Source organism: Cynocephalus volans, chromosome 12 (assembly GCF_027409185.1).
Source record: "Cynocephalus volans isolate mCynVol1 chromosome 12, mCynVol1.pri, whole genome shotgun sequence".
Lineage (NCBI taxonomy): Eukaryota > Metazoa > Chordata > Mammalia > Dermoptera > Cynocephalidae > Cynocephalus > Cynocephalus volans.
The window spans coordinates 57,501,508-57,521,363 of NC_084471.1; the positions used below are offsets into that span (position 1 = coordinate 57,501,508).

General features: G+C 43.3%; 1 protein-coding gene across 1 annotated transcript in view; it reads left to right on the plus strand.

Moving 5' to 3' along the window:
• PPM1H (protein phosphatase, Mg2+/Mn2+ dependent 1H) overlaps positions 1 to 19,856 on the plus strand; it is a 254,270-nt gene that overhangs the window by 170,710 nt on the left and 63,704 nt on the right. The window contains exon 5 of the mRNA XM_063076146.1: positions 7,488 to 7,572. Coding sequence (XP_062932216.1) covers positions 7,488 to 7,572 — 85 coding nt within the window. The remainder of the gene's footprint in view (positions 1 to 7,487; positions 7,573 to 19,856) is intronic.

The following is a 19,856-nucleotide window of genomic DNA, read 5'->3' on the forward strand; positions in this document are numbered from 1 at the left end:
CAGAATCTCTTTTTATACTTTTTACTTTTAAGCACATTTGGTAGTTCTGAATCTCCTTTTGTGAGTCCCCTCTTAAAACACAAGTGATGGGGAAAAGTACACACATTTTTATGTTTAAGCAGTTCTTATTTTTGTAACAAAATTTAGCCATTGGCTTCTCAGTGTCTCCTGACACAGATGCTGGATGCTTCTGTGATCATGGCTGAGCTCCAAGTAATGACTCCGAGATGTGCTTGAGCCTGTGGGTAGAAGTGTGTGGACTGGTGCTTGAGGCGTGTGGGGTCCGTACAGATGGGTAGTGTTACACAGGTGAATCGGCATTTTGGAGGACTCCAGGTCTTCTGGGACAGTACGGCCAAAGTGGGGCAGATAAATCCCTCTACACATGTATAAAAGGAACCCACATTCCCTGTAACAATCAAATAATACAAAGATATGTAAAGAAAAATTAACTGTCTCCCACTTCCATACCTTTCTTGCTACTCATTCAAACATAATTTTATGTTGTCAAGCTGCCAGGTGTCAAGGCGGTCAGTTAAGGACAGTGAACTAAACTGAAAGTAACAAGCCTTTATTCACTTGCTACAGTGCAGGCAAGAAGCAAAGAAAAAGAAAACTGCTGGCTCCCCAATATTTCCTTTTTCTCCACAGGACGGCCCAGGGGGAGGCCGATGACATGTGGCACGGGCAGGAGGCAGAAAAACTCTCACTTGCCCCTGAACTCTAAACAAAAGGCTCCTGCCATTTATTTTATAGACCAAGGGAGGCTGGAAGGGGTATAGGGGGAGGACTAAGAGTGGAAAAGTACCGAATCAGGGTGGAGAAGACTCCCAGGCTAGCACTGCAGGTATGCGGGAGGGCGTGGGGAATGAGTTCTTGGCTGTAGCTCCCCAAGAGACCGCAGTGCCCTGGCTGAGCCCCAAGTCCAGTGGAGGGCAGCTTGCCCCAGGAGGCCGCTGGGCAAAGCCTTTGTAACTGCCTACAGTCGGGCCTGAAGGATCACACATAGGATTTTGTCCTGGAATCAGACTCCTCATATGCGTATCTACGTATAGTTTTTGTCTTTACAATATGGGATTGTGTCACACATGACTCTGCAACTTGCTTTCCAGACTTAATACATCATGGGTACCTCCAGGTCACAAAGCATTTTTCTGTAATGACTGTATTATATATAGAAAATAAACCAATCCATTCAACAATTCCCCTTCTGACAGATGTTCAGGCTGTTTCCAGTCTTTCCCAGAACGCATACGTCGAAGTATGAGTTCTTGTTTATCCTATGTACTGTCTTTTATTTCTTTAGGATGTATTCTTAAAAGTGGGATGGCTGAACTGTTGATTATGTAGTTATTGAATATGTTGTTATTGAATATGTAGTTTAATAGATTTAAAAGATGTAACAATTCACATTCCCATTAATTATGAAAATAGCTTTTTCCTCTCACTCTACAAGTACTACTTATACAGTACTGTTGATTTTTTAAATGTTTGCCAGTCTGATAAGCAAAATTAAATACTACTTTTACTTTATTTGCATTTTCCTGGATTAGTGAAGTTGAGCATCTTTTTGTATGTTCATTGGACATTTGTATTTTCCCCTCTGTCAATTGCCTAATCATATCTTTTTATCAGCTTTTTTTCTTTTGCTTCTTTGTCAAGTGCCTTTCAGAGCATGTCAGTCCTGCTCTGAGAACATCACACTAAAATGGGATTTAACAGGAGTTAGTGTTAGGAGTAGGAGTTAGGAGCGAATTACATTTTAAAATAAATTGTAAAATGGAGCAAATATTTGAAATGAGTGTCACATTTCACCCTTTCTTTTTCTCTTGAGAACTCACCATTTTGACTAACTCAGAAAACAAAAAGTAGTTGTTTTTTATTTCAAAATATAACATTGGAGGATAGAAGTACAAGGATTTTGTGAGAACTGTCCTCTAAATTCAAAATTCTCATCAGTTAGGAATAAATTGCCTTTATCCTTTCATGTGGCTAATATTTGGGGGAGGGGCATTTAGAAGACTATTAATGTCTTTGCTTTACCTCTTCTTTATTCATTATCACAAAGAATGCCCCATTTACTATACTGGAATTAAAATTAAAGCATATGAATTTCAGCTGCAATTTCTGGGAATGAAAGGCTGACCTTAACTTTGGTGAATTTGCTTAAGAACCATTCCCTCTGTATGGTAAGGGGTACTGAGTAGGAGGTGGTTGCCAATTGATGAAATTACTTCAGCCTCTAGAAACTTTCTCCTGTAATCACTGGCCAAAGCCCCGGGAGGTGAATGGAACGTCATCTGCATTCTGACGATGGCGGTGTCCACAGGTCCAGACCTGAGGCCCCAGAAGGAAGGCGAGGGCGTGCACCTCGCTCCCTGCACCTCATCGCTGCCACGGCTTTTATTGTTGTTTTTTACATTTTCCTTAGGAAAAGCACCTCGTAAAATGATGAAGTAGAAGATAAGAAGTGCAGGGGTCCTGTGATGAGAGAATGTAGCTTTAAAGGCATTTCTCTACTTTATGGATGGTTTAGTATGAGATTTGTCAGCCTTCACATGCACTCTGTTCCCTTTGAAACCTCTTGCCTCCACCTGCCCTGCTCCAGATTGGAGACCAGCACTCTGACAAATTGATCCCAAGATCAGAGGGATGAAAGAGAGAAAGATCAAAAGGAACCAAGGATCACATAGGAAGAGGCGTCACAATGTAGGGACTGGCAAGGTTGGCAGCCAAACATGCTGTCATCTTTAATCCGTGGATACATTTGGTAGTTCAAACAGAAATAAAGAATGTTCTGTACGTAGATGGATTCGGATATAATTATCTGTGTAAGGAAGTAATGAGCTAGGGTTACCTGAGCAGTAATGTTGAATTGAGTGCAGATGCCTCACTGTGTGTGAATTTGAAATTAACTTAGTGGGGGCTGCCGCCTTTGCGTTCTCCCTCCCCTGCCCCCTGAGGAGAGGGGCTCTACCTCAGTTTCCCTTGTCCTTCAAGGCACTTCTCAGTGGTGACTCAGCCAGAGCAACATCCTCTTGGGTCTGTTGTCTTTTTGCAAAACCAATGAAAAGGTGTATGGATTTTTGAGGGCTCAGACTATGCACAACTAATACTATTGTTACTAAGAACAGTCTTATTTAGGGTCTTTGTTTCTGGATAGTTCTGTTCATCCACCCAAGTCCAGCTCACCCTTCATCCATTTAGTCACTTGCCCATCAGCAAACAGTTGTTGCCTGTCTGCCACATGCCAGGCACTGAGCAGTGACGACTCAGAGGCAACGATGTGTAGGCTCTGCTAAGTCTCCTAAGATGCTGTGAAAGCCCACAGTCACAGCAGAGACTGGTGAGGGTGCTGTATAGCCAGGCATATGGTAGCACAGGGTCACAGAGAAGTGGCATGGAAGGTGGACCAGAAGGACAATGGAAGGTGTTCTCCTGAGCTGACTCAGGAGTAGGCTGGCCATCAGGAGGGAGCAGCAGATGTGAAAGCAATAACAAGGGCGAGGCTAAAGCCAGAAGTACAGGCAAGCACCAGATAACAAGGGAAATTGGAAATGCTGGGAAACCATCAAAAAGCTGTAGGTAGGGGGTGTGCATGATGCAAGTGGTGCTTTAAAATCACCTTTGTGCCCATGTGGAGCGTGGGCCAGAGGAGGGCAGAGCCAGGGGCAGGGAGGGAAGTCGGGAGCTCCTGAGCCATGCAGACAAGCTCTGACGGAAACCACACCCAAGGCACTAGCAGTGGGAGTCAAGGAGAGATGTGTGGTCTCCTGAGGAGGCGAGATCTGCAGGACTGGCTGCCCATTCGGATGCGTGGGATAGAAAGAGTAAACAATATAGAATGGCTCTCTGGCTTCTGGGATGGGCAGCTGGCTGGAAAGTAGTGTCATTTTATAGACAGGGAATGCTGGAAGACAGACAGCTGTGGGAGTGTGGTGGAGGGACAGGATCATTAATTTTGAACCTTGCTAAGTATGAGATGCCAGGGGATATCCAAGTGGATGTATCTGTTGCGAGTTAGCTGTTCCAGGCTGGAGCACAACAGAGATGTGTGGGCTGGAAAGGTTATCTGGAATCAAAAGCATATGTTGAAGTTTTTATTCATTCAGTAAATATTAAGGGCATATGATCAGGGCCGGCTTTGTAAGCATGTGACCGGTGCAGTCACACAGAGCTCCATGTTTCGTTTAATGCCCTTCCGTCACCACCTTCATATTCACAATTTGTAAACAAGGGGCCCTGCACTTTTATTTTGCACTGGACCCTGAAACTATGTAGCCAGCCCTGCCTACGATGGCCTGGTGCTGTGCACAGTAATGGAACTACAATGTTGATCAAGACATACATGGCTCTTGCCTCAGGAGTGTACAGGCTAGCATGGAAGACAACTAAGTAATCAATTACAAAATGTGATGTGCCTTATATTAGGAGAAGCGCCAGGCTAAAGGAACCTGTAAGACAGGGACCTAACGTAACCTTGGGGGTAAAGGAGTTAGGAAATGAGATCACCCAGGGGGAGAGAGTAGTGAGACCAAATCCTAGTCTGCAATGCCGAAGGAGAGAAGGAGAATCTGAGAAGGAGTGTCCGGGGAGGTAGAAGTGAAACCAGGAGGAGTATCCCAGACTGTCACATGCTGCCAGGATGATCAGAGTGATGAGATGCCCAGTGGATAGAGAAAGAAAGGGGCCATTTAGTCACTCCAGTGACAACAGTTTGAGGGATCCATGGGTGATGAGGCAGTAGAGACCCTGAATGTAGATTATGAATTTATAAGCCTTGGCTTAGTAGAAAGGAAAAGAGGACAATCCCTGAAGGTGAGTTTTGGATTAAGAGAGTTATTTGTTTGGTTTGGGTTTGGTTTGATTTTAAACACAAAGTGTTTTGAGCATAGCTTTGTACTGTGGGTGGGGATCCAGTGGAGAGAGACACTGGAAGTTCCGGAGTGGGAATAACTGATGTGGAGAGGACCCCATGAAGGGATGTGGTGGGTGGTCTAGCCCCAGTCAGGAGGAGAAGAGGAAAGAAAGCTGAGGGAGCAGGTGCATTTCGAGGTGCAGGCCCCTCTTTGCTCTGGGAAGTCGACCCACATTACTTGGTTAAGTGAACATCTGCTGCCTCTTAGTTCTGTTCTCTTCCTGTCTCAAATTGGAGGAGCAGCTTCTCCTAAATTCTCTCATCTGCTGTTTTATTCAGCAAATATTCATTGGGCCCCTGGTATGTGATGGTCATGATGCCGAGCATTTGAATATGAGTGAACAGGACTGGCAAGGCCCTGGGCCTGCTGACACGTAGGTCCTCCTGGAGAATCTTCCATGGCCTGAGTGAGCCTGGCCGGCCCCTCCCAGCAGCCACGCGGAGTGGCGCTCAGACCACCTTCTGCCTGGTCTCTGACACTCCGTCCTCCACCCTCCCTGCCTTCTCCTTCCATTCACTCACTATCTTTTACTTCCCTCCAGCGTATCTAACTTTCCCAGCTGGAATTCGGGGGCCATGTAGAAAGGAGGAAAAGGAGTCGAGACTAGCTTTAAGCAAAATTTTGAAAGAAAAGGTTGCCTTTGGAATTTATCACATAATAACAACTTTCACTCCAGCTGCCCAGGTTTTCAGGGTCCTTCTGGCTACTTTAAGATTAGACCCTAACCTAGACTTTCCTGACCCACCCACCCTCTTTCAAATTCTCCCGGTTTCTCTATCCTTTGTCAAAACTTTCTTGTAGTTATTGTCAGATGATAATTAGAACAAAGACCATTTGAATTAACACACTGATTTGTGAATGGTGGACATCACCTTGAGGTGGGAGGGATTAGTTTTACAAGTGGCTCTGGGTTTATAAGGAATCTTTAGTTTGTCATATTTTAGGCAGCATAACAAAAGAAGTGGTAAAGGACTATTACAGCAAGAGACATCCTTTTGCCAGAGTCCACTCCCCTAAACTTTTCCATATTTGCTCACAGCTTCCACTGATTTTTTCCTCCTAGAGCTGTTGAGATTTTTGTTGTCATCTCATCCCCTGCCTGCACCCCTCCACGTATTTCTAAGACGGTAGCAACTGGGGCACAGGTGGTGAGGGATTGGGAGGGGGTTGTGACAGCTGCAGCCATTTATAGGGATTGTTTCCGAGTCAGAGACTGCCTCTGCAGTTGGGGGAAGGGGTGCCCAAGGGCTTCTTGGCACAAAGCATGCAGCCTCCCCTTGAATCAATGAGGCATCCGCCCAACTGGCATTCCCCATGTTTGTGGATCTTCACTGAGAAGTGTGACAGGTTTCAGGTCTCTGGTTCTCTCGTGCAAGGGAGCTGTTGGGTTCATATGGAATGCAATTCCCCAAGCGACTTTCATTTGTTGTAGAAATGGCAACATTCTGCCTCCACCGATTGATAGCTGGAAAGTGGCTGTCAGGAACTGCTTTGGAATCAGAAGGTCTGATAATAGGAAGCACTGTTGGGAATAGGCCCAGGAAAGGTTGCTTGATGGTAATCAATCCTGCAGCCTCTCCATTAGACATCTGCTTTGGGGAACTCTGTTCTCTCAAAAGTCTTTGAGTCAGCAATAGCCCTTGGGTGCATTTTCTGGAGTATGTGAATTTCCTGAGCCTTAAGATGAGAGTGGCTTTTTGTGGACCCAGGTTATTACCTTAGAAACCCAAGAGTCTAGGTAGGCCACATGTTCTCAGGTTTTAATGTGCTTATGAATTTCCTGGGGATCTTATTATGACACAGATTCAGATACAGTAAGTCTGGGGTGGAACCCGAGATTTTGCATTTCTAATAAGCTCACAGGTGAGGCCAATGCTGCTCGCCCACGTACCCTTTGAGTAACAGGGATCTGAAGTTGCACTGTCTAATACATTAAACACTAGCCACATGTGACTGCTTAAACTTAAATTAATTAAGATTAAATAAAATAAATTCTGTTCCAGCTGGCCAGTTAGTTCAGTTGGTTAGAATATGGTGCTGGTAATACCAAGGTCCAGGGTTCAATCCCTGTACTAGCCAACTGCCAAAAATAAAATAAAAATTCAGTTCCTTTGCTGTACTAACCACAATTCAAATACTCAGTATCCACATGTGGCTAGTGGCTGCCATATGGAACTGCAGAGATTAAAAACATTACCATGATCACAAGAAGGTTCTATTGGATAACTCTGGAATAGAATGAACCTCTATTGTGTCATTCATTCATTCATCCATCCATTTATTAAGCATTCGTTATGTGCAAAGTAGTATGCTTGGTGCTGGGACGTTAAGACACGTTCCCAACTAGTAGAAAAAGTAAACATAAGCTAACTGAATGCAGTGCACTTAAGACAGAGATACCTCTAGCACGGCAAAGGATCCAGAATTGGGAAGAGGGAACTCTGCCGTGCAGGTGGGAGGAGAAAGTATCTCCTGGCATTTCATGTGTGGTCTGAACCAAGATATGGTTGTCACAGAATTGGCATAGTTATGAGATTGGCTGCTGACAATGCATTTTCACCATTTCAGGGCCATAATCATCAGAAATGGAGAAATTATTCCCATGTCTTCGGAATTCACCCCTGAGACTGAGCGCCAGCGACTTCAGTACCTGGTAAGAGCCACCTAGGTTTGGCAGAGGGCAGGGATGTCATCGGAGCTGTTTTGGAGGAATACGCTGCTATTGACATGGGATCAGACCCACAGCACTCAAATGACATATGGTATTAACTCCCCCACACCCACCTTCTGGATCACACATCTCAGATCCATGTGTGACGACACACTCCACCTCTGTGAATTTATTATTGTGGCTGAGTTTCTTCCATCTGTAACCAATTAAAGATGCTGTGTGCTCTGTCTTTTATAATGGTTTGGTATGTACAATATGAAACAGTTTTGAAGAACGCAGATACCTTCTTCCCTGTCCTACTCACTTTAACTCAAACAGGGGCTTGGTCTGAATCACGTTGTGAGGAGGACCCTTTGCTGGCTTGGCGATCTGAGATCGCCGCTGACGCAACACTACTTCATGCTCAGATATGAAGTCTCAAGGGACCTTTGGGAAAGGTGCAGGTGTCAGAAAATCTGTTTCTGCCCTGAAAATAAAATCCCCATGTAGATCACCCTCTTTGGGGTGAAGTTATGAAAGGACCATAAGTGGGCTTTGCTTCTCTTGAAAATCTCAGTTTTCTGGGAAACAGAATAGATTCAATTTCCTGTCCTCAAATTCCAGGGGTAGGGTGCTAGGCTTAGAATCTCAGATAAAAGTGACTTGGTAATATCCTAAGGTTACTTTAGGACAAACATCTCTGGGGACTAGACCATGAATAGTAGTTCTGTGAATGAAATATTGTCTTGCTAACTGGATTTCATTTTAGACAACATATCTAAAGTAGTGACCATCTGCTCTTAGGAAAGAATTACCTTGGCTACTCAAAAAAGACTTTGTTCCCGTCTCTGAATTTCCTATGTGTGAACAGTCAGGATTTGATTGCGTTGGTTGATTTGGAAAGTAGCTGTGCACTTTTGATTCACTTGTGTGTGTTTTTGTTTGTTTTATTTTGGAAGTAAGCTGTTTGGTTTTACTAGTTATCTGATATATAAGACAGCAGGAAACCAAAACCAGTGTAAAAACAGCGCTTTTACTCTTTTACCTCCTGTCATTTTCTCACCTTTGTGTTGTCCTCACACTGATGAACTTGAAGCCACTGTGAGGGAGTCCAGACTTTAGACCTGCTTCTTGTCTTTGATAATCTAGGCAGGTGGAAGGGATCCTGGCAGACAACAGAAGGTCTTCATTCCAGGGCCGAGCTCGTGGCGCACTCGGGAGAGTGCGGCGCTGGGAGCGCAGCGACGCTCCTGCCGCGGGTTCGGATCCTATATAGGACTGACCGGTGCACTCACTGGCTGAGTGCCGGCCACGAAGACAAAAAAAAAAAAAAAAAAGAAGGTCTTCATTCTGGTCCCAGCCCTGCTACTCACCGACTGGACAGCTTTGTGCAAGTCTTTTAACCTTTCCAGACCTCAGTTTGTCACTTGTGAAATGGAGAGCTAGAGGGTCACCAAGGGCATTTGAGCTGCAAGAGTCCCTCCAAGTGGAGTTTATAACAGCTGGCCTCTCTGCCACCTGCCTGGCTTTCTCCTATCTGTCTTCCACAAGGCCATTCAAGAGATCTTATAACCAACCTTATCACTCTCCTGCTAAAAAGCCTTTGGCTCCCCACAGCACACAGAGTGCAGGCCACGCTTCTTGGCAGACCCAGAGCCCCGGTCCCTGCTTACCTCTCATTGTTGCCACCACCACTGCCACCATGCATCCTATGCTCCAGTCACAGAAAACTATCTTCCATTTCCAGGTCATGTCATAACTTCTCTAACCTCCATCCCTTTACAAATATATCCTGTCTGTATGACCATTCCCCTCTGCTGTGCCAGGAAAACTCTTCCTCATCCTTTGAGACCCCAGCACAAACGTCTTTTCTTCTGGAAAGTGTCCCCTCATCCTCCCAGAAAGTCAGTCCCCAGTGCTTATGCAGCAACATCTAGATGCGTGCAGTGTGGCTCTCAGCATGTGGTATTGTTTGCTCAGTTCTGAGTCCTGGAGGGCAGCTCCTTACCTTAGTCATCCCGTATTGCCAGTACCCAGCACAGCAGCTGGCACAGAGGAGATGCCAAATCAGTATTTGTTGCCTCCCTGATCTCCACTCCACCCCATCTTCATCACCTCCTGCTCATATAGAAACACATTTCCAGTTTCCTCAGGTTTCCATTTTTTCTACTAGAGGCAATAAGTAATAACAGGTTAAGTTTTTATACTTTTTATTTTGAAATAATTTGATATGTTCTTGTTACAAGAATGAACACGGGAGGTTAACTTTAAAGAAGAAGGGCGATGCTGAAACTTCTCAGATTTCTGAATATCAGTGGAATATTTTGGGATGGCTGGAATAAGACACATGTTTGCTCTGGATCTCAGCTCTGTCATATAACTGTGTGTGATTTCTGCAAGGCAGTTCACTGAACCCCAGCCTCATTATCAGTAATGGGGATAGAAAATCTCAGAAGGAAGTATAGGGATTAAATGAAGTAATACATGCAGAATTCTTTTGTGGCACACAGTACTCATCATTTAGCTATTTGAATCAGAGTCCTGCCACTTCAAATCTGTCTTACTCCGTTCAGGCTGCTGTAACAAAATGCCACGTACCGGGTGGCTTATAAACAACAGAAATGTATTTCTCACAGATCTGGAGGCTGGGAAGTCTAAGATCAAAGTACAGCAGATCAAGTGTCTTTGCAGGGCCCAGTTTCTGGTTCGTAGATGGTTGTCTTCTCAATGCAGCTTCATGTGGCAGAAGGGAAAAGGATGCTCTCTGAAGCCTGTTTTATAAGGGCATGAACCCCATTCAGGAATGCTCTACCCTCATGACCTAATCACATCCCAAAGACCTCACCTCCAAAAACCATCACATTGGGGATTTGGCTTCAACATATGAATTTGGAGGTGACACAACATTCACTCTATACCAAAATTCTACTGGCCTACAAACCACAGTACTGTAATATTTATTTCCTCATTTTTATTTAAGAACCAGTTCTAATGTTGCTAAGATTAATGGATATTTTGGTGTCACTCCTGTGGTGATAAGATTTAGTTTCTGTTTCTCATTTGCATTTTTTTCTACCAGTGGGCTTTGTTCTTTCTTGTGTATTTGTGGTAGTGATTATTGATTCTCAGACTCCTGATTCAGGACTTCCTTGAGGATTTCTTGCAGAGCTGGTCATGTGGTGGTGAACTCTTGTTGCTTTGCCTCCCACGGATTTGTCACCCCTTTTCCCCTGGGTGATGGGGCTGCCAAAGATGACTCAAAGCCCATCTCTTTTGAGCAGTGAGACGCCCCAGAAAGGGGTTAATATACCAGAACCCTCAAGCATGAGGCATTTCTTCCATTTGAGAAATTAACCATGAATTGGGGTTTTCTTCCTGCATTTATTCTCTAGACCAACAAGTTACAGGAAGAGATATCAGTGGGGTTTTGCTAAGCACAGTTTAACAAGTTTTAACAATAGAAGCTGGTAACATGCAATTAAGTTGATCCACTAACAAAAGCTTGATCTAGCAAACGTTCCTTCTCCCTCCAGCAGTGTTTCAGTAACTTTACATATCAATTAGTAACCTGTCTGTCTTTAAACCAGCAGCCTTGCTGTGTTATGATTCTAATCTTGCAACAGAGACTCAATAGCCTAGGGAAATTTTCCTGTTTTTTGTAAGGTCAATATTTGAAACTGCAAGGCTTTGGAAAACCAGGCCCTGTGAAGTACATGCACTTTATGAATCCTCTACAACCTCTTACAGTTTTTGTTTGTCTGGGAATAGACTATTTCTCCTTCATTTCTGAAGGATACCCTTGCTGGGTACAGTATTCTTGGCTGGCAGTTTTTTCTTTTAGTATTTTAAATATATTATCTCATTTGCTTCAGGCCTGTAGAGGTTCTTTTGAGAAGACTGCTGTTCATCTGAGTGGGGCTCCCTTATAGTTGACTAGCACTCTTCTCTTGCTTCTTTTAAGATTCTCTCTGTCTTTGAGCTTTGCCAGTTTGACTATAAAGTGTCTTGGAGAGGATCTTTTTGGGTGAATCTGTTTGGGGATCTTTGAGTCTCCTGGATCTGAAGGTCTGTGTTTCTCCCTATCTCTGGTAAGTTTTCCTTTATTATTTCATAGAATACATTTTTCATGCCTTTTCCCTTCTCCTCACCTTCTGGAACACCCATGCTTTGAATGTTTGTACGCTTAAGGTTGTCTGCTAGCTCTCTTAGATTTTCTTTTATTTTTTATTTTATTTTAAATTCTCAGTATACATTGTAGTTGATTTTGATGACCCTTTACCCATTCCTCTTTCCCCCTCCCTATTTCCCCTCCCTACCCACATCCTATCTGTTCACTTGTCTTAACAAGTTCAAGGAATTGTTGTGATTTTTAAAATTCTTTTTTCCTTTTCTTTTCTTTTTCTTTTTCTTTCTTTTATGACTGGTAAGGGGATCACAACCCATGGCACGGTTTTGTCTGCACCACGCTCAGCCAGTGAGCACACCAGCCATCCCTATATAGGATTCGAACCCGCGGCCTCAGCACTACCAGCGCTGCACTCTCCTGAGTGAGCCACGGCGCCAGCCCTTTCCTTTTCTTTTTAGTCCACCTGGGTTAGTTCAAAAAGACTGTCTTCAAGATCAGAATGCCTGCTGCTTCAGCTATGGCTATGTTTTTTATTTCATTGAGTGAAGCTTTCAGTTCCATGAGTTCTGCTACATCATTTTTTAAGGTATTAATCTCTTTGTAAATTACCTCCTTCATATCCTGGATTTCTTTTCTCATTTCATTATGGTGTCTGAGTCTTCTCACTTCTCAGTTTCCTTAAGAATGTTGCTCAGAATTCCTTCTGAGTCATTTCCTGCTCTGTACAGTCTGGTACTGGAAAATTACTGTATTCTTTTGGTGGTGTCCTATTTTCTTGGGTTACATATTTCTAGTATCGCTACATTAATAATATCTGGTCATCTGGTAGAGCAGTTGCTTCTTCTATTACTCTGGAGAGGGCTTTGAGGAGAGAGACATCCTCTTCCTTTTCTGTTTTCCACTGGTGACTCTCCTCGTGTCAGTGCAGTCAAGTGTCCAGGAAGCCACCTTGCACAGTGGCTGTGACTGCTACTGTGGTGTCAAGCAGCTTTTTTGGCAGCCATGGCTGTGGCAGTGGCTGTGCTGGGCCACCTGCACAAAAGCGGTGTTTTCAGCATGCTCTCTTGCCTGCTTTTGGGTGGGGAGTATGCCCTCGACTCCTTGCCTAGGATCCCGGGCACGCTCTCTTTGGTGTCACTCTTGAACAATCAGTGTGGACACTTTTAGCCCACAGAACTGAGCCTAATGTCTAAATCTCTAAAAGGTGAGAACACTGTCCATATTCTATTTCTTACCCAAATCAGATAGGTTTCTCCAGTTTATAACTAAAAGCTTTTCTCCCCAGACATGGGTAGTATAAATGATCAGAACATATAATACCCTGGTTTTCCAGCTTCTCATTCCATCAAGAGTCTAGGAATGTATGCTTTGAAATGAACAAAATCTAGTAATAACATTTCCATGATCGATGATGTTTATCTTTGTGGCAAGTATTTGAGAGAATTAGAATATTTATGGCAAAAAATAGTCTTGTGGTAACATCTTTATGGTAAAGATTAGAAGGTTTATAGCATAAAATCTTGAAAATAGTATCAACTATGAGAACAAAATAGGAGTGTGGTGTGGACTTCTCTCAGCCCAGACCAGTCATGTGCTGTGTGATCTCAAGCCCTCACATTCTGTCTCTGAACCTCCTTTTCTCCTGCGTGAAATGGGTAGTAATTCTTCCCTTGAGGTACTTATACCATGTTCTGAAAAGGAAATGAAAAATAATCGCATGGTAATTCAAAAATACAGTACATTATCTCACTAAATCTGCCTAATCCTACCAGCTCATTTTTTGTTAGACATCCATCCCTTGAACTAACTGTGAAACAGTTCAGTGCAATTATATTTGTCGTATCCTTTTTCTTTACGTAATCTCAACTAGTTAGTACATAGCTAGAAAATTAATAACGTATTCCTTATTCTTAGTTCAAATATAGTTTTACGTTTACGGTGTGTGAAGAAACATGACAGCCACTCGCTTTGAGCAGATATCTGCAGTCCCAGGGCTGTTTGACTTGTAGAAATGGTTAATGATTTTCTTAGGGATGGGGTGGGTGGTCGGAGCCCTTTGTATGTGAAGGGGAATGTTCTTGGTGTGCACAGTCCGAATGTGTAAGGATTATAGCACTGGAAGCAGAGTACGAGATGATGGATGTGGCGGGCACGTTAATTTTGTTTGGTCTTGCAGCCTGACCTCAGAGGGCCCTTCTTGCAGCTCTCTGTGTAATGCAAACTTTGTTTCATATATTCTCAGGCAGGGTGATTACTAGAGCAGGCTTGAGGATTTGACGTGTTCACACGGAATGTGACAGGTGTGTGATGAGGCATCAGAGCCTGTGCACTCCTGCCCCAGCAGCCAGGGAGAGGTGATGGTCCTACAGTCATGAATAAGCCTTGCTCTTCTGTCAAGGGTTTTGTAGTTTTAGGGTTTTTTTTTTTTTAATGTTTCCAGGGTGATTGAAATAAAATATTTTAGGGGTTCCACCAAGCTAGACAGAATGCTTTGATGGAGACAGGGCTCAGATAGGAGGATTTGTGGGCGTTTCTCAGTAGAGTTTACTGCTCTGATGCTGTGGCCTCAAGGAAATCGCCCCCACATTTGCTGCAGGTGACAGCCAGAAATGAATCACCCCCAATAGCCCCGGGATGTGAGAGTGATGGCTTTCCCTCCATTCAGCCTAGACATTTTTATAAACTCTGCTACGTTAAGATGTGCTGGTATCATCAAACCTTCAAATAATGTACTTCTGTCCTTGCAAAATAATCCACATCTGCAGCTGTTTTTCATCAAGGGCAGTGTACAGAAGGGATGAAAGTGGGTTTCAAATGCACATTTGATACACACAAGTGCAATATTATCAGAGGTGATTTCCTACAGTGTCCTTGGAGCTCCCGCAGCTTGCTGTGCTGAGCCTGGTTCTGCCTGTTTGCCGTTTCCCTGGTGCTGGGCTTGGAAAGGTTTCAAGTGAGCAGCACTGTGCCTCTTGGCTCTCTGGGATTTTTCATGCTCAAGAGTTATCTCCAGAAAATGTTCTTAAGCTTGAACTGTGTTTAAGACACGAGGCTAAACCAAAGGTTCAAGTGTGATAGTGAGTAAAAATGACAGGCTTGCCACCTTGGCATCCCACTTGACCTTGAGAGCAGGTGGTTAAACTGAGCGAGCCTGACATTCGTCACAAGAGGCGGCTGTGCCACCTCTCTGCTTTGCTCCTGAGGAGAACGTCTGAGTCATGGAAGAATCTACTCCAATCCCACCTCCTTCCTCATTTAGCCCCCTTTCATAAAACTGCATATAAGCTTCAAATTTTCCAATTAAAAAATGGCAGGCTTGAAGCTATTGTGACACTTTTTATATTTACTGTAGGTTTCAGTGATCATGCAGAAATTTAAATGTGAACTTTTCTTGAAATCCACATAAACCAGGCAGAATTTTATCAATATTCAATTCTATAATAGCTTATATACAAGATTGGTTCTTGTTACTTTGAGATTTTTAAGGACAAATTAGGAGCGACAATTCTTTATGAAAGAATCCAACCCATACATATTTAGATCTCAGCCACGTCACATTTTTCTTCATTTTTTTAACCCAAACCAAAATGCTCTATTCCTGCACCGTAAATCAGGCGGCCAGCCTCGGCTCTCCAAGAGCCATCTCATTTGACCGTTACCGTGACCGTTAGCAATCACTAGTGGCTTGGCTGACATTATTAATTTCATTTCATTCTTGACCTTAGACTTTCTATCATGATAAATCATCTTGAATTGTAAGGCTTCCAATCCTCTGCTCATATAATCTGATGAGATTCACCCCCCGCCCCCCAGCAAGAATGTGGAGAGATTACTCAACTTTAAAAAAAAAAGATTTATATTAGACACTGAAAATTCTCATTTTAATAACTTCCTTTCAAATGCTGAGAAGTCTGAACATTTTAAAAATGAACTAATCTAAAAGTTTTAGTTAGAGGACTTTAGAAAATATTTTCTGTCATGGAATCTGACATTTCCTTTAACACATAAGTATCTTTACTTTCCATATTTTGTTGATGGGAGTGGAAATTGGAACAACTCCTTTGAAAAAGGGTTTGGCAGTCAGTTCTAAAGCTGAACATACTATGGCCCAGTAATTTCACTCCTAGGTACGTACCTAACAGAAATGTGTACAAACATTCATCAAAAGACTAGAATGTGCTTAGCAGCACTTTAGCAACCCAAACTGGAAACTACCCAAATGCCCATGGAGAGTAGAGTGGGTAAATAAATTGTGTCATAGTGACAGGATGGAATACTGCAGAGCACCAAGAATGAAGACATTATAACTACACATAACATAGATGAATCTCACAGACTTAACAGCCCACATGGGGGCATCCTGTGGGATTCCAAATGAAATACAGGAACAGGCAAAGCCAATCTAGAAGTTGGAATACTGCCCCCTTCAGGGAGCAGTAGTGATTAGGTGGGATCCTGATGAGGACTCAGGGGTCCTGGGAATGTTCTGTTTCTTGATCTGGATGCCAGCTACATGGGTGTGTTCAGTTTGTGAAGATTCAGCAGCCTGTACATATATGATACAAGCACTTTACTATATATATCATACTTCATTGGAAAGTTTGTTTTAAAAAGTACTTTTGCCTTATTTAATTGTATTTGTCCTTTATTGAACTGCCTATTACCTTTTGCAAGAGGGGCCTCCTTGGTGCCCTACAGGAAGCCACACTCCTGCCAACTCTCTGCCCCACACGATTCTCTCCTAAGAGCGACTCCAAGCACCTGCAAACACGGTGCTGCTTCCCGCTTCCTTGCCCTGGCTCTGTCTGCATTGCCCCAGAGACCACGCCTGACCAACTCTTAGAACCCTTTACAGATTCTCTCTGCCTCCCAAGTGAGTGCCCCACTCTTTGTTCCTTAGTCCCTAGGGATATCTCCATTTCCGTCTATAAGCTTTCCTCAGTCTCCCCCACTCCTGTGTGAGGTCTGAGCAGAGGAGCCTCTTTTTTTATCCTTTGAATCCCTAGTCCCTGGTACTTGGCTTATGCGGGAGCTCAAAGGTTCATTGCATGAATTCCTTTGGCTCGATACCCCAAAACTTGGGACAGCTTCTCACTGGCTGACACCACTCACTGACCAGCTAACCACAAAGCAGCAGAAGGAAATTTTATTAAAAGGGGGAAGAAAATGAGGAAGCATTTTGTGTTCCTGAGCAAGCAGTTTTGAGTAACCTCGAGACCAACTGTCTCCACGTCCCTTCAAAGCCTACTGCTCAGTCCTTGGCTACAGCTCTGGTCTCCTGGTTCTCTTCTCATAACCAGGTCTACTTTCCCTCCCAGGGCCTGGGTTCCCCACTTCTGGCTCCCTTTTCTCCCTGCCTTGTCAAGGTGCTCAAAGCTCTCCCCAGTGCAGGAGGGTAGAGTTCAGGGCCGTGTGCTCTGGAGCAAGACAGACCTGGGTTTGGGTGACTCTCCTTCCCCTCTCCAGACCTCCGGCCTCCCTCTGCTCTGGAGAGAGGCTCACTGGCAGGTTCCAAAAAGTGTCCCTTCTTTAGGCTTGTCCCCTCCTTTTTTGACTCTATCCCTCTGGGTATTCAGAGACTCTCCCTGGGGTGAGGTTGTTCTTTTTCCTCACAGTGGAGTACTCTTCTTCCTCTTCCTTTCAGAGGGTTTCTGCCCAGCGCTAGAACATCAACCACAGGAAGACATTCAATCCCCCTCCCCAACTGTGGTGTCCCGCCCTGACACAGTTGGTTATTCCAGCATCTTTTCCCAAGAGGAAGTATCCCTCTTGTCCCTGGTTAGATGTAACCATGTCTGTAAGTTTGTGCTCATTAGGTGCCCAGGCTACTAAGTGACAAGGATATGTCCTACCCTTTTTTTAGCAAACCTGTGCTCTCCAGAGTCCTTGACAGAGTCTTGGTGACCTGCCTTTGGTTTTGCTAGGGCAGTGGTTACCAGGCTTTCTCCCCCAGGTGATATGTGTGGCACACACATGAACTTGGGGTCTATATGCCTCTACTCTTCTCCCCTCAGTTAGGAGCATTTTATAATACTTCCTTGAGGAAAGCATCAAACTTTAGGGTAAAAATGGAAGTCCAAGAGGCCCATTTTTTTTTGCACAGGGCAGGCTGGCAGACTTTATATTGCACTTAGTATGAAATGCTAGTTTCTAGGTTTCTAGTCTGCATGTTTATTAAGTAGAGAAGCAACAGAGCACTATTATTTTCTTAGGATTGTGAAATATTATCATAAGATTTTAAGTGGTATAACACCCACATACATTTGGTTTTACAGAAAGGTATCTACAAATTATAAAAAGTTAAATCCAAAATCCGTGTGTCCAAGATTGTTTTTGTATGCCATGGGCCTTAATTTTAACTTTTCCAAAAGATTGAAAGCTATGTTGTATTATTTTGTAAAGTTTAAATAATCACTAAAATGTAATTATGTAAAGCAGGTTGGAATGTTCTGTATGATTGTCCCAACAAATACGTATCGAGAGCCTTTACTATGTTGGGTATGGGAATGTAGCTAAAAATAATGAACATATTTAAGTGTAGCTGGTATTCACATATGCCCAATGGCTTCTGTTGCCAATTTGCATCACTATGCAGATGTTTCTAACATGCATAAATCAAAATAACATCACCAGAGAAAAACTTAAAATATATCCAGTATAACAGATAAATAAGGAACATTTAAGAGAGTGTCCAGGGTTTTCATTTTGCTGATGGACATGGGATCTTAATGTGAGCTTGATTTCTTCTTGGATTGGGTTCACATTTTTAACAGGTTAGCATCCCTATGAAACGTGCCTCGGAAAAGGGGCAGTATCTGTATGTATGAACTGCCCAGGTATGAGTGGTGGAGTAAACCATGCCAAAATTGCCCATGTACCTTACAAGTTTACAGTCAGGAAATGATTAGGTTTTATTGCTGAAAGCAACCTAAAAAATTCCTGCCCCCACTTTTTATAGACTTTAAACTTTGGGTTTGTTGATTATAGTGAATTCAAAGTAAAATCGTTGTCAGGACTCTAGACTCCAGAATGCAGACTCACATGATCCTTCCACCAGGACAGACCAGTCCAGATGAAGTAATTCCAGCCAGTCATGTCACTTGAGTGCTGGGCAGGCCCTAAGAAGTTTCCAGATTTCCAAGTTGTTTGGCCACTCTGCTTCTGTCAACAAAATGTCTTCATGCCAGCCTGTTGGAAACCCACGGGCTTCCACATCCCCGTGTTTGAGCCAGGCCTCTGCCTGTGGCTCCTCCCAGTGACCTTAGCTTTCCCAAAAATTATTAGAACAAAGAGCAGTGAAACTCTTCTCAAAGATTTTTTTAAAGCCTAGTTTAAACACTGAGTTCTCAAAAAACTAATAATTTTTAGAGGTTTTTTTTTAAACAAAAGTAATCCATGTTCAATGGTAGAAATATTCATGAATATGGGTAACTTAAAAATAAAATACTCAGATAACATTTTTATAATTTGATGACTTTGAGTATATATACATATGTGCATATAAGACCGTATATGTAAACTTTCGTGACAGTTGCATGAGAAAATAGATTAATAAGCAGAAATGTTTTCCTCTGAAAACCAACAGGTAGAATTTACAAATTACATGCATCCCATGAATTTTAGCATCTCTTTTTTTTTTTTTTTTTTTTTGTCGTTTTTTCGTGACCGGCACTCAGCCAGTGAATACACCGGTCAGTCCTATATAGGATCCGAACCCGCGGCGGGAGCGTCGCCGCGCTGCCAGCGCAGCACTCTACCAAGTGCGCCACGGGCTCGGCCCTAGCATCTCATTTTTCATTAGGCAACTGTATGTTTGCTCTGCATGTACTTAGTTCTTGTGGAGTTACTTTAGCATCATTAACTTCATAGGGTCTGACAGATACAACAGCAGTGAGTACAGAAAGTGCTGGAATGAAGGAGGCCTACAGCTAGGCTGTGGATGATAGTTAAAAAAAAAAAAAAGAAAGTGATAAAAATATGTCACAGGTACACATGGAATACTCATAAATCCCACAGTAGGCATGACTGTGACACAAAATGAATCATGCCACCTGTGCTATGGCAATTAGCAAGAGAGGAAGAAAAATCTCCCTTAAGATAGAGAAATCTAAAGACTGTGGCATCGCTATCTATGGGGAATGAATATTACTTTATTCATCAG